At 43.2% G+C, this 22,717-nt stretch overlaps 1 protein-coding gene across 1 annotated transcript; it reads left to right on the forward strand.

The window, feature by feature from the left end:
- Positions 1-102: 102 nt before the first annotated feature.
- On the forward strand, positions 103-21,322 carry parpbp (PARP1 binding protein). Its single transcript, XM_015961355.3, has 11 exons — positions 103-182; positions 500-655; positions 943-1,179; positions 1,282-1,386; positions 3,201-3,371; positions 3,485-3,639; positions 4,835-5,018; positions 5,109-5,290; positions 12,065-12,146; positions 19,981-20,167; positions 20,614-21,322. Exons 2-11 carry the CDS (start codon positions 506-508, stop codon positions 20,919-20,921), a joined length of 1,761 nt encoding a protein of 586 aa, XP_015816841.3. The 5' UTR covers positions 103-182; positions 500-505; the 3' UTR covers positions 20,922-21,322.
- Positions 21,323-22,717: the final 1,395 nt, after the last annotated feature.

The following is a 22,717-nucleotide window of genomic DNA, read 5'->3' on the forward strand; positions in this document are numbered from 1 at the left end:
CTTCAGTAAACTGTTAACAGTTCGTAAAATGTGATTGATCTAAAAGTACATTTGTACAAAGCCCCCCTGTGTGCTTGCTTCAATTTAATTGGCCAGAAGGCACATGGCGTCACAGTCGATTTAAAATTTCAAAACAGCTGCTGCCTTTGTCGTGGACTTGGAAGGCTGCAACGAGAAAACAGGTTAGAACTGTTTAAACGGTTTAAACCCACTTTTTGGGGTCAAATTTTAATATAAATGTGTCGAGTGTGTGGGGGTACATACAGGTGATGAAAATAAAAATAAATATAATGGAACACGTTAGTTGTGTTATTTCAGCAGTTGCTGGCCACAACATCTGACTGAAGATGTTAGGCTTTACATTTATGTTCAACATATTTTATTTGCCTTTCAAACACAAACTAAAGCTCTTCTAGTAAATGTTACTTAACCCTTTTCTAAATCTTGAAACCAACACAAAAACAGTCTTAAAGAGCTCTTTCTGCTATTTTTGTTATAGGATATAATGACAGCTTTAGGGGACCGCCTCAAGGTGATGGTGAAAACCTTCAGGAGAGAGTGTCACAGGATGTTGGAGTCTGAAAGGACCACCATTCATGGAGCTGACGGCATGCTGCTGGTGCTGCAGGTGGCCATGGCAGAAGTGAACAAACAGGTGAGCGTTAGTTCATCCTGTTTGTGATGCAGATTAATTTTAAAAATCAAATCTTCCAATAACCTAGGTTTTAGTTTTGTTAACATATATTTAAAATTTTTCATATTTATTTCACAGAGGCATGCACTCTGTAATAAAACATAATAATAGAACGTCCATACCTGATGACAATACCCGAATGAGACTTCTGATTGCTAATTTTTTGGACCTCTGCAGGTCTTTCTCCTTTTGGACTGGTTGGTTCCAACCCATCAGTAATTGTGACTTCTTCTCTCCTCCTCTGACAGCTGAATGGAGAGTTCAGAGTGGCTCTGAGTGACGTCCTGATGGCCTGGAAACACTTATTGTTAGACAGACTTCACCTGCCGCCCCCCAGCTCTGCACGTTTGGAGAACTATGATCTCATCCTGGAGGCGTATGAATCTTTCCTGCAACGCTCCAACACGCTGGATCTGATTGATGTCCTGTCCATGTACAAACAGCTCAAGGTGGTGGACTCTGACCCAGAGGAGCCCGTAGGCTCGGTGAGCAGTAAATAGTTAGTGGAGACTTGATTTGGTTATTGAATTATAGATAAAACTGATGAAAAATCTAATGTGCTCTTAACTTTTTTGTTTTTCACCAAGATCCAGCTGTTTGAGGTTTTATCAGGTAACATGGAGGTCCCAGAGGGGCCAAACTCACCAGTCCCTTCAACACCATCCAGCAGAAGCAGACCTTGCAGCTCACAGGTGGGCCCACTTGGTGCTGTAATGATAATAGAGGGTAACTTGGGTTAAGTAAATTGCTTGAAAAGCTATTTATATTAATACCACTACTTGTGACCAATAGCTGCGATACTCTATATAAATAGAATATCCCCTGCTTGGTCTTAGGATGATTAATTAGAAGATCCTAGGATTCTTTTAATTATCAGGGGATTGTACACACTTTGCTTTGATTCAAGAAACAGTCAGGTTTATATACAAAGTAAGAATTGATTTACAAACACTTAAGACTTGACAAATTGTTTAAACTATTATTTGCTGTGAGTGGATGCGAACTAAAGGATGGTGTCTGGAACCTATGTGTGAATATAATGTGTTCAGAATCTCCGTTCTCAGAGCTGAGTTCTGGATGGAAAGAATTTGGTTTGCAAATAAACTATAAAGATGTTATCATCAGAACCACATTCAGATGCTATCTCGCTGTGTCTAGCTCACTCGTTCTGGAAGACCCCCGTTGGATCCAAGATGTCCCGGGACCGACGACCCCACTGCACCTGGCTCGTAGATAAACCTCGACGCGCCCAAATCAGCCCTGGGATGTCTCCCGGGTCACAACGATAGATGAAACCGAGCGTCTTAAAAATAACTGTGAAGGAGTTTTGTGTCAGCTTTGTTCTGCAGCAAACTATCTTGTTGTTTCAGCTTCGCAGGTGCGAAAAAGGTTTTGACGACGTGTCAAAATCCTTCTGGTTAGAGAGGTGCTAAAGATGGCCGGTCTGAAGCTCGCTCTAGAACTGACTAATTACCCAAAGCCATCTGGTTTTAAAGAATTGATATTATGGTTTTGCCAGCCAATCAGGGGCTGACAAGTTTGAGAGATGTTACCAAGCATCTCAGACACACCCTCTGTGATGGAGACTCCGAATGTGGGCACAAGGTTAACTCTTGTGTCATGCATTAGCATAACTTTACTTGTGAGTGCAAATGTTGTGACCTCGCCAAGTAAACATACTAAACAATCATTGAACACAGATTATTGAAACATACCATTATTTATAACTATAAATGGCAATATTTCATGATTATCTTTAATTATAAAATCTTCTTTTCTTCTTCATCTGGGAATAAAGGAGTTTGTTTTAAATAGTTCCACGGTGATGGACCTTGGAGGAGAAAATGTTTATTGTTCATTATTTATTATCTCTGCAGTCCAGCTGGTGTGAGGAAGTAGGCTCTGATTAAAGGGGCTACATGCAGACTTCGAGTCTCCTGTGAGGGGAAAAGATTGTAGGATGTGTCATAGCCAGGGTAAGTTGACCTGGCTGTGCATTTGACCCGTGGGATCTCAAAATCAGGCCGTTCGTGACGTTGCAGTGCGTAAAGTAACCTCTTTTCTTCACTTCTGCCATCATTAAAACATAATAATAAAATATTTTCACCTGCAGGCGATAATCCGTGGTTTTACTTTTCCAGTCCCATCTGGAATTCATCCTGCTCTTAATGCCAGGATCTCTACATCAAATCACTCAGATTTAAGAGCTCAGTGTGAACCCAATTACGGTGCAGATGTTTAAAACACAGCATGGCGTGGAGCTTCTGTAACATGGCCTCCTTCCCTTTCTGTCACGTGTGAATTTACGAGTTTCCACCAAAGTCTTGCTGCTGTGATATCGATCACGTTCCTTTTTTCAGGAATTAAATCAGGGTTAGAGCTGCTGAGCTGTGGATGTTTTGAGCCAGAGGATTCTAAAGTAAACTGACGTACTGGTCTTAAACGTGGTGTCTTTCCCTTTTCTGGTGCATTCAGACTTAAATTAGATGTTTTCTGTTTATTAAAGGTGAAAACGGCTGTGAGACGGGTTTTCTGCTCTTATCTGAGTTTGCTGGTGAACTCTAAAAACGACATGGCCTTGGCGCTCACCCTCGACGTTCCATGTCGCTCTCTTGGACAACAGGCCTTTACGGACATCAAGCATGCTGCAAGAAGCAACAAAACCTCTCTCTTCCTGGTGAGAAACTTATGTTCTCGGCTTCTTGCAACGTGTGCCACAAGAAAGCCAAAGACGAACGTTGAGTTATCACTTCAACATCAGCATTTTAGGCTCTTTCATTCTTTTTGCAGGCTGTGACGTCTTTCGTCAGGGCCATCCAGCTCGGAGGGAAGGGCTACGCTCCAGCAGAGTCCGATCCGCTTAGGAAGCACGTCAAAGGCCTGTCTGATTACGTCCAGTTTCTAGACATCCTGGAAGAGATTTTGGGGGAGACTCCTGACCCGAGGTACTCAACACTGAGCACTACAACATTTTCCTCCTGTTGCGTTCAAGTTGAGTCCGTTTTTTAACCAGCTGGGTGTGCGACTTAAAGGAGAGCTCAGACGTATTTTTATTTGGAAACAAACTCAAACTCTGAACCTTGCAAAGCTGTGAGGGGATGGGAGATTTGTGGATTTTGGGTTCGATTTGTGATTCTCTCAGGAATGCGAGAGAAGGGCTCGTTGCTGAATCCAGTGGGAACGCCTGTGCTCTGAAAGTCCACATGCGATCACAACATCCACCTGCACTGCCGCAGCTCCTCGTTATTTCCTAGAAACCCCAATAATGGCTCCCGTCTAAGCTTCTCGTGATAACATTTGGATTGCTGAAGCATGTTCAGCTCTGCCACATCAAAGCCTGCCCGCGTGCGGCTCCCTCACTTTGATGATCAAACGCAGAGCTCTGCAGATCCTACCTCTGCAGATTACGTTTGCACGTCCAGGCTTTTGGCTCTGCAACAAAAGCGATGATCAAAAATGATTTGGATGTTCGATCGTGAGGGGAAGCTGTATGAGCAGCTTTTTTTTGCAGCTGTAACCGTCGTGCTCTTGAGGGTGTGTGTTGAGCTCTCACTGCTTTTTCAAAGAGCTCTGTCAGTTAAAGCTGATGAGACGCTGACCGCTTCGGCCAACGAGCGTCTTTCAACACGCAGACCCTTTATGTTCTCGGTGGAGTTCTGCGTTTCCTCATGCAAACGCCTTCTGTGCTGAGTTCAGGGCTCCTTGTTCGGCGAACGTCCGTTTTCCCAAACGTTACTGAGCCCGGCTCAGTCCTGGACCGGGGTGGGACCACCGGCTCTTCTTACTGCGATCTTTTCCTTCAGGTTTTAGTGCACTTGACTATAAAATGCTGCAGCGCCTTTTAAACATCCAAAGAAAACAAATGTAGGAGAGGTGTGTTTTAATAACGGATGCACCCAGCAAGACCCAGAACGTGCTAAAGGGACTATGTCTCTCAGCTGGGCTGGCCAGGGAGCGCCTTAGGATTCCCCCGGAGGAGCAGGCCCAAGTGGCTGGATGGAGGGAAGATTGGGCTTTCCTGCTGAGGCTACTGCCCCGGCGACCCGACCCCCGGATAAGGGGATGATAATGGATAGATGGATGCACCTTTTTCCCGTGCTTCACAGCTCATGTGGTGTTAAATCTGTGTTGAATTGTCAGCGAGTGTGGAGCCAGGCTGCTGACAGCCATCAGGGCCGCGCTGGTGAAAGGGCGAAGCAGTGGAGATGCTGTTCATGCTGCAGCAGAGGAGACGACAAAGGAGCTAAAGGAGAGGATCCTCCAGCTCCACCAGATCCAGAAACGGGCTACTAACGACTACGGGACGGGGATAAGTCCTGCTAGGGTAACGTTTAACCTAAGTTCTCTAATCGAACAGCTCCGATGAGGTCTGAGGGTCTTAATCATGGGTGTGTGTTTTTTTAATAATCTCCAGCCCAAAGCTTATGCAGTCAATCACGCCACAGCCTACGGAGGTCGAGACACTGTGAAGGTGCTGCTGGCACTGCTGGATGAGGAGGCGCTTGCTCCTCCGTGTCCAAACAAGGCGGACCTGCTGTCTGAAGACCAGCCTGCCCTCAGTGGAGCTGAAGGAACCTGTGTCCTCATGCTCTTTAGGTTGGTGACACTGACTCCTGTGGTGGAAAATCTGATCGTACCCACAGCCACGGTGAAAGAACTGGTCAGATTATAATTCAGTAGGTAAAGTTAGAGATATGAGGTCCTAGAAAACCCTCTTTCTGTATACACATGTTAAGAAGTAAAATAAAATTCTGTTTATTTAGAGTGAATGGAAGCTTGAGTTGAAGAGAAGAGGCAGAGTTGCAAGTAAATGTTTTCCTGATTCTGATATTTAAAGGGACTATAAGGAAGTCTGACAGCCAAAACATGTATAGAAATAATAAATGTCTTCTTCATACATTCTCCTGCAATGCCCTGGTCCTGTAGAATGAGCCCTGGCATTTTTACTGTGATTGCCCGTTTTTGTGTAAAATCACAGAAAAAGAGAGATGCTCGGGTCGAGCAGGCTGCTTCATGCGCGTTCACGCTCAGGCATCGCCCGTAGCGTTTGCTATCCGTAGCTTTAGCAGCAGAGAGAGAGGCAGTGCCACTTTGTCGCTGTTCCTAACGCCTAGTGACAAACCTAGCTACATTTCTGAGGACCCTTAGCTACTTTCTGTAGAACTTTCTTCTAGATATTTCCTGCAAATTAGCAACAAAATAGACATTTTCACTTTGAACTGTTCTTTGGTTTGACGTTGTTTCAGCTGAAGACCTGAGTTTGATTCTGGATGTGAACATAGTTCATTTAGAGTTTATTTTTTACATTAATGGTATATTTTTTTACAGTAAGATGGCCAAATTTTTATTTGAGACTTGCCGAACGGCATTGAATTCACAGATAAAAAAAGATGTGGGTTCAACTTTCATTTTGGAACAATTTTTCAAGCAAGGGAAGGGAATAATCTGAGCATGAAGGAGGACTGACCCATCATAAACCTTTGTCGGCTGTGCTGAAGAGAAAGGTACAGAACCAAATTATTTAATTAATTAGCTGTGCGTTCTCCTGTCCTCTGTCCTCCGGGCCACACACAGACACACACACACACACACACACACACACACACAAGGGACTGTCTCAGCAGAGGTGGAAAGAGTACTAAAATCTCCTACTTAAGTACGAGTACCAATACTTTGATAATTTTTTTACTCAATTACAAGTAAAAGTACTTGCCTAAATTTTTACTCAAGTAAAAGTAAAAAGTATCGTAAACAAAATGTACTCAAAGTAAAAGTTACTTAGTTACATTTTTGTCAGCGTAAGGATGGCTACATCTAAGTAGTGCTAAATCACAACGCCAGTTCACAATTCGCTCGTGTGTGCGCGCGCACACACACACACACACACACACACACACACACACACACACACACACTCTCTCAAACACGCACAGCTTGAAGGAGGGATTTCTATCCAATCAGTGAGAACAGGACGTGCACATTGATTGGACGAGGTTTTTCTACGATTGTAGGTTTCATTTGTGATTAAAATTATTTTTTATATTGAGAAAAAATAATATTTTTTAGATGCCATCAGTGTGTGAGGTATCTCAATGTTTTCATGACAAAACTCTAACATGAGACTGTGCTCTAACCTGTCACATAACAAGCCTAATGCAGTCAAACATTTCAGATGGAGCGTATGACAGCTGCTAACGTTGGCCCTGCCCTACTTTACCTCTACATTACAGTTCCTTTATTCATGTCCATCCTAGAGCTCCTCTCTGACCTTCATGCTTATTTAGAGCAGCTGATTTTTAAAGTTAGCAGAGTTCATCCTAGGTGGTGGGTTCACTCACTCATTTAACCCTTCACCACTGAAATCAGTTTGTTCATTCCAATCCTCCTAAATAATCCTCCAATCATCCAACTGGAATCCTTAAGGGTCCCGTAACGTCCATCCTATCAGAAGAGGCCTTGGGAGCCCAGGTGTTACTAGAACTAATGGTGTCTCCTCACCACGTGAGCCAGTCTGTGAAGGTTGGTCTCCAAACATGAACTTTAAATTCATGCATTTATCTCCTCTTGTAACACTTTAACATGCTTTAAAAGGCTAGTATCATGATAAGTTACACCTCCCAGACCAAAGATAGATTCAATATAAGATAAAACATTATCGTAGACACTGACGTCATTATTTATGAAATAGAGGTTATTTTCCTGAGCCGTTACTTCAGTCAAGATATAGGATACATGGATTTGATGAAACCTTGCTGTCTCATGCAGTTCTATACGCGTAACACACACACACATGCACGCACGCACATGCACACGCAAGCGCGTGTGCACACACACACACTGCAGCATGTTCGAATCATTTGAATGACTAATTTAACTACACTGGACTGCTTTTGTAATAATTTAATCTCTTATTCTGGACTAAAATAAAGAAACAAGCTAAATCATCACATATGTGTGGCATCAAGGAGCATCTTCTGAGTTCAAACACAGGGATGGAGCTCAATGTTTACACCTGAACAGCATCAGGATGTTTTAACTCACAGAGGCCTGCAGGTCTTCTGTTTTATGAGCAGAGCGCTGAGAATCCGCTTGTTATGAGCGCTAAACGTTATTTTGCTGCTTCCGTGCGGAGCGGTAGGGAAACACAATTCAAACACGGAACCGAGTCCGGCTACCGAACCGAGCAGAATTCTGATGACGTAACACCGGTGCGCGAAGGTGCGGGATCCAACACACAGGAGAGGAGGGAGAGAGGAGGTAAAAAGCGAGTTGAGGAACTGAACTGATGTCTTTGAGCAAAAGTGTACACCCACACACCCCCAACGGTTTAGACGTGGCGCTCATGCAGGTGTCTATTTCTGTTCCGACGCTGCTACACGTAATATTTTTAGTTTATTAAGCCTACAATTTATTTTTACTCAGTAACGGATATGATTTAAAACGTAGCGAATTACAATTCTTTTTAAAAAACTTACTCAAGTAAAAGTAAAAGTACAGCTTTTAAAAACGACTTAAAAAGTATAAATATACAAAAAAGCTACTCAATTACAGTAAAGTGAGTAAATGTAATTCGTTACTTTCCACCTCTGTGTCTCAGCTGTTATTTTCGTTGAGTGTGCACGTACAGCATTCGCGCCTCGTGCACGAGCCTCCTATTGAAGCTGCCGTTACGCTTTTGGCCTGAGGGGGCAATTGCGAGCATAAAAATTCAAAAGTCCATAAAGTCCCTTTAATTAATACAAAGTTGGAAACAAAAATGGAGCTAATTACTTATTAGTTTTTATGAGAGCTCAGATGTTTTTGTCCTCTAAGGGCTCAAGAGCAAGTTATAGTGAAGCCTGAGGGATAAACACGTTCTATTGAAATACATAATAAAATGCATTAATGAAAAAGCTTTAGATTGTGCAGTCAACATTATCTTGTAGATTTATAACGGATATCCCAAAAAGGATAGGAATCGGCTAATTTTCAAGATTTGGTCATCAGTCTGTCTTAAATTCAACTGTTTGATTTTAATTTGTTTTTTTTTTTTTGTTTTTTTTTCTGGGATGTGAACATAGGATTCCTGAGCAGCAGGATTAAATAACCCCATTTTTTGTTCTTAGTCTGAGAACTCACCATCAGTAGTAAAAATTATTATTTCTAGAATCATCTTTAAAGTGGGCTGCGCAGTGGAGCAGTGGTTAGAGCTGTTGCCTTGTAGCAAGAAGGTCCTGGGTTCGCTTCCCAGCCTGGGATCTTTCTGCATGGAGTTTGCATGTTCTCCCTGTGCATGCGTGGGTTCTCTCCGGGTTCTCCGGCTTTCTCCCACAGTCCAAAAACATGGCTGTTAGGTTGATTGGTCTGTCCAAATTGTGTGTGTGTGTGTGTGTGTGTGTGTGTGTGTGTGTGTGTGTGTGTGTGTGTGTGTGTGTGTGTGTGTGTGTGTGTGTGTGTGTGTGTGTGTGTGTGTGTGTGTGTGTGTGTGTGTGTGTGTGTGTTTGTTTGTCCTGTGTATCTCTGTGTTGCCCTGCGATGGACTGGCTCTCTGTCCAGGGTGTACCCCGCCTGATTGCCTGTTGACCGCTGGAGATGGGCACCCTATGGTTACATTGTGATTTCATAGTAAATATTCTATTTGGCGAGAGATAAACGTTATTGTATTTATCCTAGTGAATCTATAATTAAACGGGTAAACTAGTAGTAGCACATTCAACGTCAAAGAAAGTAAAATGTTATTATCAGGAGAGGGAGAATGTTTAAGTGTTTAGCATATCAGATTTACCAATATTGACAGTCTATTAATTTCTGATATCGATATAAAACGATATCAATAAATGCTGTCTCCCTCTCATACAAAACAAAAACTATAATTTTAGGTTACTAATATCTCGTATCTCCTATCTTGCTTAAATGTAAAACATTTTCTGTGCAAAATTACGTCTACTTAGCAGTAACAGGAAAAAGGCCATATTCTCTTAGTCTCCAGCAGCATCTAAATCTCATTCTTAAGCGTGATGCTAAGATTTGTGAATTGGTTTTGTATTTTTTCTTTTGCAGTTATGGTGATAAACATTTATAAAGATCTTTAGATGAGAAAAGCAAGCCTTAGTTGAAGCTTCTTGTTTTTGTTTGTCGTTTGTTAGCGGGCTAGCTACACATAGCTACATGCTGTGAGGACGGCATACGTTCACCTTGCAGAACAAATTTCTACTCGCAGGTTGTGCCGATTACACTAAAACAACTCAAAAAGTTTACCTCAGATCTGTCACTGAAGAGTCTGATATATGTGTATTAGTGATGCACCAATATGAAATTTTTGGTCCGATATCCGATATTAAGATCGCTGTTATGGCCGATAACCGATATTTGCCGATACCGATATACTAACATTAATGCTTCTAAAATCAGCAAATTTTGCATAGAATGAACATTATTAAAGCTGAATTTACGTTATTATGTACACACACCACACACACTTATGGTTCTGAGATTATTCATTCACTGTTCACATGACTAAACAAATACACATCACCCTCCTCACCCTCTGAAACAGGCAAACAAATGGAGACGAGATGGGAAAAGTAGCGGTTGTTAATAGCGGCCCGGTTTTATTCATAGAACCGATACAATATGTTAAAAAATGACTAACATCGGCCGATATTGATGCTATATATTGCCCATCGCTAATCTGCTATGCAGACGACACCCAGCTCTATCTGTCATTTCCACCGGACGACCACACTGTCTCTGCTCGAATATCAAACTGTCTCTCTGACATATCAAAATGGATGAAATCCCACCATCTCCAACTCAACCTCTCTAAAACTGAACTACTTGTCATCCCAGCAAAACCATCCATACAGCACATTATCTCAATCCAAAATGACTTCCTATCTCTGGCTCCTTCAAAGGCAGTTCGAAATCTGGGTGTTGTGATTGATGAACACCTGACCTTTAAAGATCATGTTGCCTCTGTTGCTCATTCATGCCGCTTTGCGCTGTATAACATACGAAAGATCAGACCATACCTAACATGCCACCCAGCTCCTGGTGCAATCTACTGTCATCTCCCGCCTCGATTTCTGCAACGCCCTTCTAACTGGTCTTCCAGACTGTACTGTGAGACCTCTTCAAATGGTCCAGAATGCAGCGGCGCGTCTGGTCTTCAATCAGCCAAAAAGAGCACACGTCACCCCTCTGTTCATTGAGCTCCACTGGCTACCGCTAGCAGCACGCATCAAATTCAAATTGCTAACACTAGCATACAAAGTCCGAGATGGTACGGCTCCCATCTACCTGAATCCTCTTGCAAAGGCTTACGTCTGGCCCGGCCGCTCCGGTCATCACAGGATCGTCGGCTAGCAGTGCCTACACCACGCTCAGGACAATCCAGACTCTTCTCATGCATCGTTCCACAAATGTGGAATGACTTACCAAGCACTACCAGAACAGGGGCTTCCTTTTCAATTTTCAAGAAACTCCTGAAGACCCTGCTCTTCAGAGAGCATCTTCTAAACTAGCACCCTCCCTGCACCCGTCCCCCCTCTCTACCGTCCCCTCCTTGTTCCCTCCTCTCATGATTGATGTCAAGTTGTTGTTGTTAGCCTCAATGGCAACATGCTGATTATCACTTGTAAGTCACTTAGGACAAAAGCGTCTGCTAAATACATAAACATAAACAAATATAACGGTTGTGTCATCAAAAGACTGAAGGTCGATGATATTCTTCAATATAAATTTTAATGCCAATATAATAACAATAATATCAGACATCTCTAATCTTTGGTCATTTATTTGTGTATGATGAATGTATCATTATTAGTCAAGGAACATTTAAAAATGTTTGGTGCTTTTGAATGACTAAAAATTTTTTATTTTTTTTAAAGAACAAATAGATTTTCTTCCTGGACTACAGTTTGCCCTCAGAAAAGTCTAGAGTAATTTTTTTTTTTAATATCTTGGAGTCCATTCTGGAAAAAGGACAGAAATCTAAATTTTGTGCTTCACAATGAAAAAGTCGTCCTGTGGAGTTTGAATTAAGTTAGACTATATTTATACTCTGAGAACGGGAAACCCCCTGAAGCAAGTCAGACCAACGTGAGACTCGCGATGAAACCGCACAGAGGAAAATCCTCCCACGTGACACTGGAACAGTTTATCTGCTGAAACATCTGTAATAAAAATGCTATAAATTAGTAGCTACGGGCTGTGTTTGTATCTGCTGCATGATATCGATGCTCGTGAAGATTATTTTTACATGTTTTAAACGTGAAGCTGCTGAAGCGGTGTTTTTTTAGACGAGGTGGGACGATTTCTTGATTAGTGCGAGCATGTCGAAGCTTTTAGCTTCTCTAATTTATAAACCCCTCATTGTGGCGTTCTTCACAGATCCCCAGAAGTGCCGACTGGATGTTCTCCAGAACCCCTGAGGAACAGAGTCCAGAGCCGGCTGAACCTTCTCAAACCCAAGGTAACACACACCCCTGAATCCAAACCATCGGTTACCTCAAATTGAATCCAAAGTGCAAACAGTGAAACTAATATCTTTACGTCCTGTGATTTCTCCCTGGTATTGTATTATTTATTTGCTTAGCTGAAGCTCACAACTGACTTCCACTGTTCTCGTTTGCACAGCTGCGTTTTAGCTCCTAGTGTCGGTTTAAGTGTGTATTTTGAATCCAGGGCATAAAATGAATTATTTGTGGGGGACTCGAACCATTAACCGTTCCTGATAGGTTATTCTAGGTTATTATATGGGCGACGGTGACGCAGGAGTTAAGTGTTTGCCCCGTAATCGGAAGGTTGCAGGTTCGAGCCCCGCTCAGTCTGTCGCTGTCGTTGTGTCCTTGGGCAAGACACTTAACCCACGTTTCCTGCTGATGGTGGTCAGAGGGACCGGTGGCGCCAGTGCTCGGCAGCCTCGCCTCTGTCAGTGCTCCCCAGGGCAGCTGTGGCTACATCGTAGCTCATCACCATCAGTGTGTGAATGACTGATTGTGTTGTAAAGGGCCTTGGGGGGTCCCAGGACTCTAGAAGGTGCTATATCAAATACAGGCCATTTACCATATTCTGTTGTCAGGCCCTGTTTGTGTACTACATAGTTTTACCAACATGGCTCCGTTTCTTTCTGTTTTACTTGGCGGCAGCTTTTGTTTACATTTTTTTCCAGTTTGATGTTTTCTGTCGTTGGACTTAAATAAGTCTGTGTGCCGCTGATAATTATTTTTATTTTCCATCACAATTTTGGTAAATTGTCCAAACAAAAACAAAAAAAAAAAACACCTGATGAAACATTGGCTGTGTTCGAGATGAGCCAGTTCTGCGCAGATTAGATCACCGGTGATCGGCGAGCAGTGCATGCCGGTTAGATTTGTGTCCGACTTGACGCCGACTTGCTCTGACGTGATGCATACGTAGGCAACGATAACCTCGTGAGATCAAGGCGGCCACAGATTTTGGAGCAAGGCGCTGCAGTTGCTCTCCACCGGCTGCTAAACCTAGATGACGGGGAAACGCCTGGCTCTCACCTGATCTAAGATCTGATTGGTTCAAATTTTGATCCAAACATCCGGTGGTAGAACATGAAATGTTAGTTGGTCACGTGTATTCTGTAAATCATGTTACGTTGATGATGACAACTATAGAGGCCATAAAGAGAAATGTGTTTTGTGTTATTTTGTCACGTTTTCTATGAGCACACTGAACCTACAGCTGATAACCTTTACTTACTATTACAGTCATGTCTCCATATACATTATATGATATCCACAAGCACGTGAGGATGTGTTTCAGCTGCTGACAGGCACCAGAATTAAAATTGAAAATTAAACAAGTGTGAACGCTAACGCGATATCTCCAGCCATCGTCGCCCGCGAGCTACACATGCAGGAAATTGTGTCCGACTTAAACGCCGGCTTTCAGCCACTCCCCCTGCTGCTTCCGTCTGCTCTCGTCTGGTTTCCAGGCGAGGTGCTGCTCAACTCGAACGAGGCCATAGTAACTATGATAGTTACAGCTGTTGCTGTTTTGTCCCAGAAAGCTGACTCTGCAGAGGACAATCAGTGCTTTGCCTCCTCCTCCTCCTACCTGCACAGCTGCACACACTTGGGCTGATCACCTCCTGAGTAGCACAAAAGGCAGAGCTGCCAGGAGGAAGGGAGAGACGGGATCTGTGCCACTTCTCTCATGTGCTTCATTTGTTTGTGTTTTAATGGCTTTTAAATGGGTTTTAGTTGTTTTAAGCATGGTGAAGCTTAACAACTTTTAGAGGTTTTTAACAGACGAGGGACCAGAGTGCTGGTTTCCTCTTGGCTCCCGAACTTGTGTGTAGTCAGTGGACTTTGTGTGTGAATGTTTGGGAGCATTTGGATGTCTGTTTTAAACATAAACCCATGGCCATTTTGACACTGTGTTTGAAGTACTTTTAGATTTGGAGCTTTTTGTCGTTTTAAAATCCTTTTAATGAAATCATTGTTTACAATTTTAACACCTGAAACACACGCCTCTGTGTTACTCCCCGTCCTTCTCCTTATCCACCAATAGAGGACGTAACAAACGGCTTAAGGTTTTGCACAACAACAGTCCGTTTGAACTCCACCAATTAACCCCCAGAGACCAGTTTAACCTTTTATGGTAGTTTTAATTTATTATTTTATTTACTTTTTTGCACACATGTTTACCAGGAAACCACGAAATGAAAACTTCCCAGTGACATTGTGGTGCTCTGCAAAAACACTTTCCTGGTTATTATTCAGTGCCCTGACTCGGGAACGGAGGCAGACATGGATGTAAACTGAAACTGGTCCGGCTGACGGAGGCAAATAACCGCAGGGCGGTAATTCTAAATTCAGCTGTGAAATGTTCCACTCGCTATGCGTCTTCGTCACAATAGTGGTAGCGAGTATCCCAACTGGTTTTCACACGTGAAACACACAAGTGTCTGGCAGATTCTGGAACATACATGCGTGTGAAGTCTGATGGAAACGATCACAGAATGAAGTTGGACTTTAGTGGCTGTTTTCACTCCAGTGTAAAATGTTTGTCCCGTGTTGCATCGTGGGTAATGTAGGAACTATTTATGGCCAGTAAATTCTGTTTATGTAAAACCAAATCATGACGAGTCGTCTCAAGGCGCTTCACAAAGTCACTATTCCAAGTCGGTTCATTAAGCCAGTTATTTAACACTTTCCTAAATAAGGAACCATGCAGTTAGCATCAAGGTACTGACTTGTTGTGTTAGAAGCTTTACAGTAATCCTCATACTAAACAAGCATGTAGCGACAGTGGAGAGGAAAAATCTTTTAACAGGAAGAAACCTCCAGAGGATCCTGGCTCCAAATACCCCCCCACCCCCGCCATCGTCCCCAATACACCAAGTAGTATTTAAAGAGCAATTCACCCCCTGCCAGATTCTTTCTCAACTCCCACTTCCTGCTTGAAAAATGCAACAAAGGCTGTAGCCTAGCAGACTGAGAGGGCGGAGCCGCTAACAAATACACACACTCACAACGTTGTGACATCATAATGTATCATCTAACATCATAGTGTACCACTTGGCCAATAGCGATGTCAGATTCAAATTTAAATGAAGTGCTAGGTTTTTGCCTGACGACAGCGCAACACTGACAGTTTTAGGCAGAATATTTCAATTTTAACTAAGATGCACTAAAGTGCCGAATTATTGACTGCACATGTTCCCCCTCACATCAAGAACATGAACTCATTCACAGAATAAAAAAAACCAACTCAAAAGTCACCTCTTCATAACCACATATTAACTTAGAATTTTAGAGTGCCTTGTTTGTTATCTTTGTTTTGCTTATGTTGTACTTATGTCTACTTTTGTTTTATTGAATGATTTGGGGTTTTATTCAGTACAGTGTCCTTGAGTGACCAGAAAGGCGTCTCCTATATAAAATGTATTATTTTTATTATTACATGTCTACAACACAATCAGACACTCATTTATATAGTTAACCAGCAAAAAAAAGGTTGGTTTGGAGTGACTTGCTCTTTAAGTGTATCTACTTTAGGCGTTCGTTGTGGAGTTCACAGAAATTAAAATGCAAAATTTGTTCTGATTAGTCTGAAATTCTATGTTTTCAGCCTCTTTAAGACCCAAATTACAGCTGATTTGCTGTTGTCTGTTTGACTTAAAGCTGTTATAGCAAATCTGCAAACAAGCTAGGTCACGGGAATACTCACCCCTCCCGTCAAGTATGTTCCCAGAGATGCTTTTGCCGGAACCAGAAACCCGTGATGCTGGAGGAGACGAGAGAACGCTAAACACCAGTCACCTTTTTCTAGTTCCGAGCCTCTTTTGTTGTCCGTGACTTCAAATGGTGTTTTTCTTTTTAGGAGTCTGGTAGTTTGTAAATAGGTTGAGAAAAAGAGCTTTCTTGGTATCAAGATGCATGTTTAAAAATCATGGACATCATGTGTGAAATGCATGGCGCATAAAACTTGGTTTATGCTTGACGCATTTACTTTCCGCTTGGTGACGCGGCTCGCGGATGGAATGCGATTCACAACTTGCAGCGTTTATGGTTCATGCGGCTTGTCTCTGCGGTGAGCCAATATTCTCCCAAACTGTAGGGGGCAGCATGGAGCTCTACGGCATGCACCCAACACTACACCATAGTAGAAGTAAAAATGACTGCTGTTTACAACATGGCATTCCAGCATTTTTAACAGCGTCCTCGTCTTTTCCGACAGTGCGAGCTATTTCTCTCCAAGAATTATTAACAACATGTTGATCACGGTGATCTTTGAGAGCTGAATCATACAAATGTCTGTATTTACGAACCTCTGCCATACTAGTTCTTGCCGGTCCACCATGTTTTTCCGCGTCCGACCGTCTGCGTGGTTAGAAAATTTCCTAGGTGCGCGGTGCGGAAAGTTTGGGCCGTACGGAGGCGCGGTGGAGGGGCGTAGTTGTTAAAATGACGCAATTTTGCCTCGTGGAGCCGCGCTTACCTCGCGGGCGCGTCAAGCATAAACCAAGCTTTACAAGCAGAGTTAGAAAATAGCGTTTTTAGCCCCGTTGACTTGCATTCATTTTTCTGTTCTTCCAAGGACCCGTAGAAGTAGATGGGTGTGACTTGGGCTCACTTGGGCCACTGTAGAGAACAGTTCATCTTGTCTTCCAGTAACCCCTCCCCCTCCGTGGACATTTGCAGGATGCTGTTGTTTGTTATACACCCCGTGGAGAACTGTGCAATTGCTCACCATTGTTGTCACGATTGCCATAATGGTAAATGGTAAATGGCCTGTATTTGATATAGCGCCTTCTAGAGTCCTGGAACCCCCCAAGGCGCTTTACAACACAATCAGTCATTCACCCATTCACACACACATTCACACACTGGTGGGGATGAGCTACAATGTAGCCACAGCTGCCCTGGGGCACACTGACAGAGGCGAGGCTGCCGAGCACTGGCGCCACCGGTCCCTCCGACCACCACCAGCAGGCAACGTGGGTTAAGTGTCTTGCCCAAGGACACAACGACAGCGACAGACTGAGCGGAACTCGAACCAGCAACCTTCCGATTACGGGGCGAGCACTTAACTCCTGTGCCACCGTCGCACGATGTTTCAGCTTTCATGGTGATCGTAGTTGGTGAAACACGCATTGTTTAGGGGAATTTCTCCTGAAGGTGTCATGGCAAAGAAAGTATTACACGGGCGTTATTTTTGTCACACGTGTACGCCTGCGTATTGGTTATGTGTGTACTTGCGTAGAACAGTTTGTACTTTGGGGGTGTTCCAGCCTCTGTTTGGCTGCCATTAGGGTAAAATGGTTTTAGAGCTTTGAGAATAAAAAAAATCAGTGTTGTAATATTTATAAAATCTAATTAAGTTTGGTTTCAAAACGTTTTCATGAGTGCATCGTTCACTATTCTTGGGTCACACAAACAGTTTTTTAGCTCAGACCTGATCTAATCACCTGGTGAACCCCCTTTCTTCTCTTTATGTGTTGAACTTGTTTAGCGAACGGTTTCTTTTCTTTGATTGCACTACCAGATGTCATTTTAGCTCCCCACCATCTGGCCACCTTCCTGTTTGAGTGTGCCGTAATGCTCCCTGGGCAGCTCACCGCTTCCTGAACTCTGGGAGCGGAAGCTCTCTGCATCAGCTCCACTTTGAAGATGTCATGTCAGTCTAGCGAGGGGAAACGCAAAAAGTTATCGTTTCCCGTCGTCTAGGTGACTTTGATTCAGGAGTTCTCCGGCGATTTCATCATCGTGCACTGACGTCAAACGGGCACGTGCGTGGAGATGGATCAGCTTTAGTTTCTATTTCTGGAGCATTTCCAGATCCGTTTCCTCGTTGCAGACAGATGATCTGAGCACGGAAAGGCTGCACTGGAATTTAATTTCAGTGTGGAGGAGGAAAACGCATTAAAATCCCAACTGCGTAAGCATTTCATTCCTCCAAAGAACTGGATTCGTTTCTGTTGGCGATGCTGCATCTCCTACTTGTTCTACCTGTGTGTGGGAGCCAACATCAGAGGCTGCAGAATCGGCCGGCACCTGTTTTTCCTTAATACTCCCAGGAATGTGTCGGGTCAGGTGTCTCTGGTGCTGGGTCAGGTGCATCGTCGGACCACATGGCTACGCTGCATTTCACTCTTCAATCCATGACTTTAGATGTTTCCTTTAATATATTTATGATTCAATCCAGGAGTTTTCTTATTTTTTCTTGAAGAGCATCAAGTCTCTACACCTCTGCTCAGTAAGATCTCACGCAACTTTTATTTGAGGACTTTTTGTTTTCTTTCCACCTTCAGATTTCTTCTCACTACTCTGACCCATTGGCCTGAAGGGTGAAATCCCGGGATTGGGATAATCCCGAGCAGATGTAGATCAAACACTGGATGAAAAGCTGAGGATTTGTGTTCTGGGGTGGGGGATCAACGCCTCAGATTTTATTCACTTCCTTATAGCCATAGCTATTCTTTTCGATTAAAGACCATTTTAATGAGCAAAAGCCTGAACAACTATAAATTATCAACATATTTTAGCAAAAGGGTTAGCTAAATATATAAGAATTCATTCATTTGGATCTAATCCAGAGATTTTCCTTTTAAAAAGTTGAGGTAAAAACTCAAAACCTTCATATAAAGACCGTGAAACAGATGTTCACACACATCTGCAGCTTATAAATGATTTAACAACAAAGAAGCTTTTCTATAGGGTTAATAAAGGCCAAGCTTTTAAATGGTATTTAAAGGTGTGACTAATAAAATAGTAGATACAAGAGCTCAAATACTTAAAAAGAACATCCAAAACTATAACAATTCCCAACCAAGCAAGTACACGAGGTACATTTTGGGGATTTTCCTACTTAAAGTCATCCGTTCACAAACTGCGAGGGTGGAAAGACATCAACAGGTCTGTGTGGGATAATGGTTGATTAATTAGGAACATTTTAATTACCTGTCACTCCTCTTTCCCTCTTATCTGTTGTTGTGTTAAAAGGTTTGGCTCCTTTTTGTTGTTAGAAAACATCCAGGTAAAACCCCCGCCATCGGTGACTCACTGATGCCGATCGGAATCGGCGTGTTTTTACTTTTGCTTGGGTAACTCGCTGTGATGAATCAGATTCCTGTCACAATAGCTGAATACGCAGTAAATCATGCTAATTACTCTGGAGATTCCCATTTCCTTCGCGCTCGACGTCGTTCCACCTTCATTTGATGTTTGTGGACTTTGAAATGTTTCGAAATCTCGGGTTTTGAATGGTGAGGCGTTTGGCAGAAACGGCCGTGTCCCCTCGAGGAAAAATTCCAGGGACTTTTAACCTTTTGCTTCACAACTTCCAGGTTTGCCTGGTGCTGTATGTTTAGCCAGCTAGCCTGACGCAGTCGTTGGATTTGAGATGTTTTCTTGTGCTGTGCAGTGGTTAGAGCTGTTGCCTTGCAGCAAGAAGGTCTTGGGTTCGCTTCCCAGCCTGGGATCTGTCTGCATGGAGTTTGCATGTTCTCCCTGTGCATGCGTGGGTTCTCTCCGGGTGCTCCGGCTTCCTCCCACAGTCCAAAATCATGACTGTTAGGTTGATTGGTCTGTCTAAATTGTCCTTAGGTGTGTGTGTGTGTGTGTGCATGATTGTCCTGTGTGTCTCTGTGTTGCCCTGCGAAAGACTGGCTCTCTGTCCAGGGTGTACCCCACCTAATTGCCATTGACCGCCGGAGATGGGCACCAGCCCCCCCCCCCCCCCCCCCCATCCCCCCCCCCCCCCCCGACCCTAAGTGGACAAAGCGGGTTCAGAAAATGGATGGATGGATGTTTTCTTGTTCGTTTCAGGCCCGAGACAGGCTCATTCGATCCCAGTTTGCCTGCACATACAAAGATGAAGAGCCACCGCTGAACCGGACGCTGGACTTCCTGAGTACCAGCCAGGCGCCTACTTGTGTACACCCAGCCCCTAAGCCAAAAATGACCCCAAGTGTGGATGATGAGCTCAGCCTTGATGTGGAAGATGCGACCACAGGTACGAATTTAGATGCTGAAAATGCTTCAAAGATTCCTTTAGCTCTGCACAGCTGGACAACGGCCCTGGCACACCTTCCCAACTCAGGCCGCAAACCTTTCCTATTCCCTACTCTGGGACTGGTGCTTACCATCAGCCATTAAATTAATCTCAGTACTATAAAACCTGATAACCCCCTCTTCTGTAGTAAAATGTACAAGGCACACACACGCATGTTGCCCGGTTTTCCTCTGTCTCGTTCTGCGGGACTTTGTCATGCAAATTTGCAGGAGCTTGAATCCAAACGTTTAACTTCACCTTCTCAGAAAGAAACACAAAGCCTGCCTGGACTAGCTGCAAGCGTCAGCCATGTTGTCACAGTGTGTGCGTTTATTTTATTTTTTTATTTTATTTTTGTTTTTATTCCTACTCCTTAAACTTGGTCTTGCTTTTTTTCAACTGTGCAGCCAAGCCGTCCCGTGGATGCTGGACAAAAGAGCCCGGTGAGGCACGGCGGGAGGCTGCTCTCGAGCAAAGAAGTGGAAATGCTCAAAATGCGGGTGCAGGGCCAAGGAATAAGAAGAAAGCTGGCATTCAGATGCAGAACAAGAGGAAGCAGCTGGACTGTGACCAGCGTAGCGGGTCTGAGAATCAACCTCCAGAGAAGAAACAGCATTCGTGTGTCAAAGTGCCCAGCAAAAACGTCTGCAAGGCCTCAAATAAAAAGAAGCTAATAGCTGGACAGGCGAAGCTAACCAACTTCTTTAGAGTTTAGGCACGACTTTCACCAACCAGTGACGGTACGATTGTAAAAATGTAGTATGTTAAACTCTTGAAGATTGGTCCTTGTTGTGTTTTTCCTATTGTGGTTCCTCCTTTATTTAATTATTTTACATTTTTTAATATTTTTCTTTTCTGCAAAGACTTTAATGAAAAGTTCATCACCAACTTTCATTGCTATTAACTGATCAAAGTTAACAGCTGATCAGCATTAATACATAGCAAGGAGACCGCTAGCTAGCTGCTAGGTAACTAGCAGACAAACTAGTTTTGCACTAATAAACTTGTGAAGTACAATGTCGGTTGTGCTGTAATTTAGAGTCTTTTTATGATAGAGTTGTGTCAAAATCAATATTTGTCTTTGTCTTTCAATAAACTGACACGTGTTTGCAGAAATCCCTACAGCAGAGTGATGGTGCTAGCTAGCAGCTATGTAGCCCATAGATTATTACTCATTCAATTCAATTCAAGTTTATTTATATAGCGCCAAATCACGACAAGAGTCGTCTCAAGGCACTTCACATAATAAACATTCCAATTCAGGTCAGTTCATTAAGCCAATCAGAAATAATGTTTCCTATATAAGGAACCCAGCAAATTGCATCAAGTCACTGACTAGTGTCAGTGACTATACAGCAATCCTCATACTAAGCAAGCATAAAGCGACAGTGGAGAGGAAAACTCCCTTTTAACAGGAAGAAACCTCCAGAGAATCCTGGCTCAGTATAAACAGCCATCCTCCACGACTCACTGGGGATGGAGAAGACAGAGCAGACACACACGCACACACACTCACAAAGACTAGTAATGTGTCTATAGTTATATTGTGATGTCTTAGTAAATATTCTATTTGGTGAAAGATAAACTTTTGTATTTATCCTAGTGAATCTATAATTAAACTGATAAACTAGTATTAGCACATCCAACGTCATTCACATTTGGGTTGGCCCGGTCTAGCTCTGGTAGATTAATTGTGTTCACAAATGGGTAATACGTGCACGTTCCGTGCTCAACCGACTTGTTTTCGTAGACCTGCTCTCCGACGGCCAGCTTGAAGAAGAAGAAAGTATCACTTCTGTAGCGCCTCTCAAGATAAAAATCACGAGGTGCTTCACAAAAACAAAAAATGTAAAAATATAAAAAAGCATTTAGAAAATGTTTTAAAATATATTTAAAATGAGCAAAAATAGGCAATTGTGATTAAAAAAAATGTTAAGAAAGAGAGAAAGTGAACAGGAAAGAGGGAAATCAGTGGATCCTGAGGAAGGTGGAATAGGTGGGGAGAGCAGAATAAAGAGAGAGTGGTGAAGGTCATACAAAAGCCAGCTTGAACAGGTGAGTCTTCACGTGCTTTTTAAAGGAGACCACTGAGTCCACTGATCTCAGCTTGGTGTGGATCTGACCCAGCACACCCACTACAGACTGATTGGCTGGCTGAAGTTCGTCCCCACCTACTAGACTTTCTGACTGGCGGGTAGAAACAGCCAGCGGCGGCTTCCTGCATTATCAGTTTTGATGCTGTGGGGTAAACATCTTCTCGGACTGCAGCTCAGACTTGCCGCTCCAGCCACTGGAGCTCAAGGACAGACTGCTGTGAGAGGAAGTAGGAAGCTGTGTGCTTCATTTAGGGGTGGGAACCGGTTCCCAAAGTTAAAATTCCTAGGAATCGTTCTTCCCTTTTGCAAATGATTACCCTTATCAATTCCAGTCTGTGCGAATGACATCACCGTGCACGTTGCATAGCTCACGCAAGCAAGAGATATGTGCGCTCGAGGGCTTGGCTGTATTTTA

The sequence above is a fragment of the Nothobranchius furzeri genome, chromosome 1 (genome assembly GCF_043380555.1).
Source record: "Nothobranchius furzeri strain GRZ-AD chromosome 1, NfurGRZ-RIMD1, whole genome shotgun sequence".
In the NCBI taxonomy this organism is placed as follows: Eukaryota; Metazoa; Chordata; class Actinopteri; order Cyprinodontiformes; family Nothobranchiidae; genus Nothobranchius; species Nothobranchius furzeri.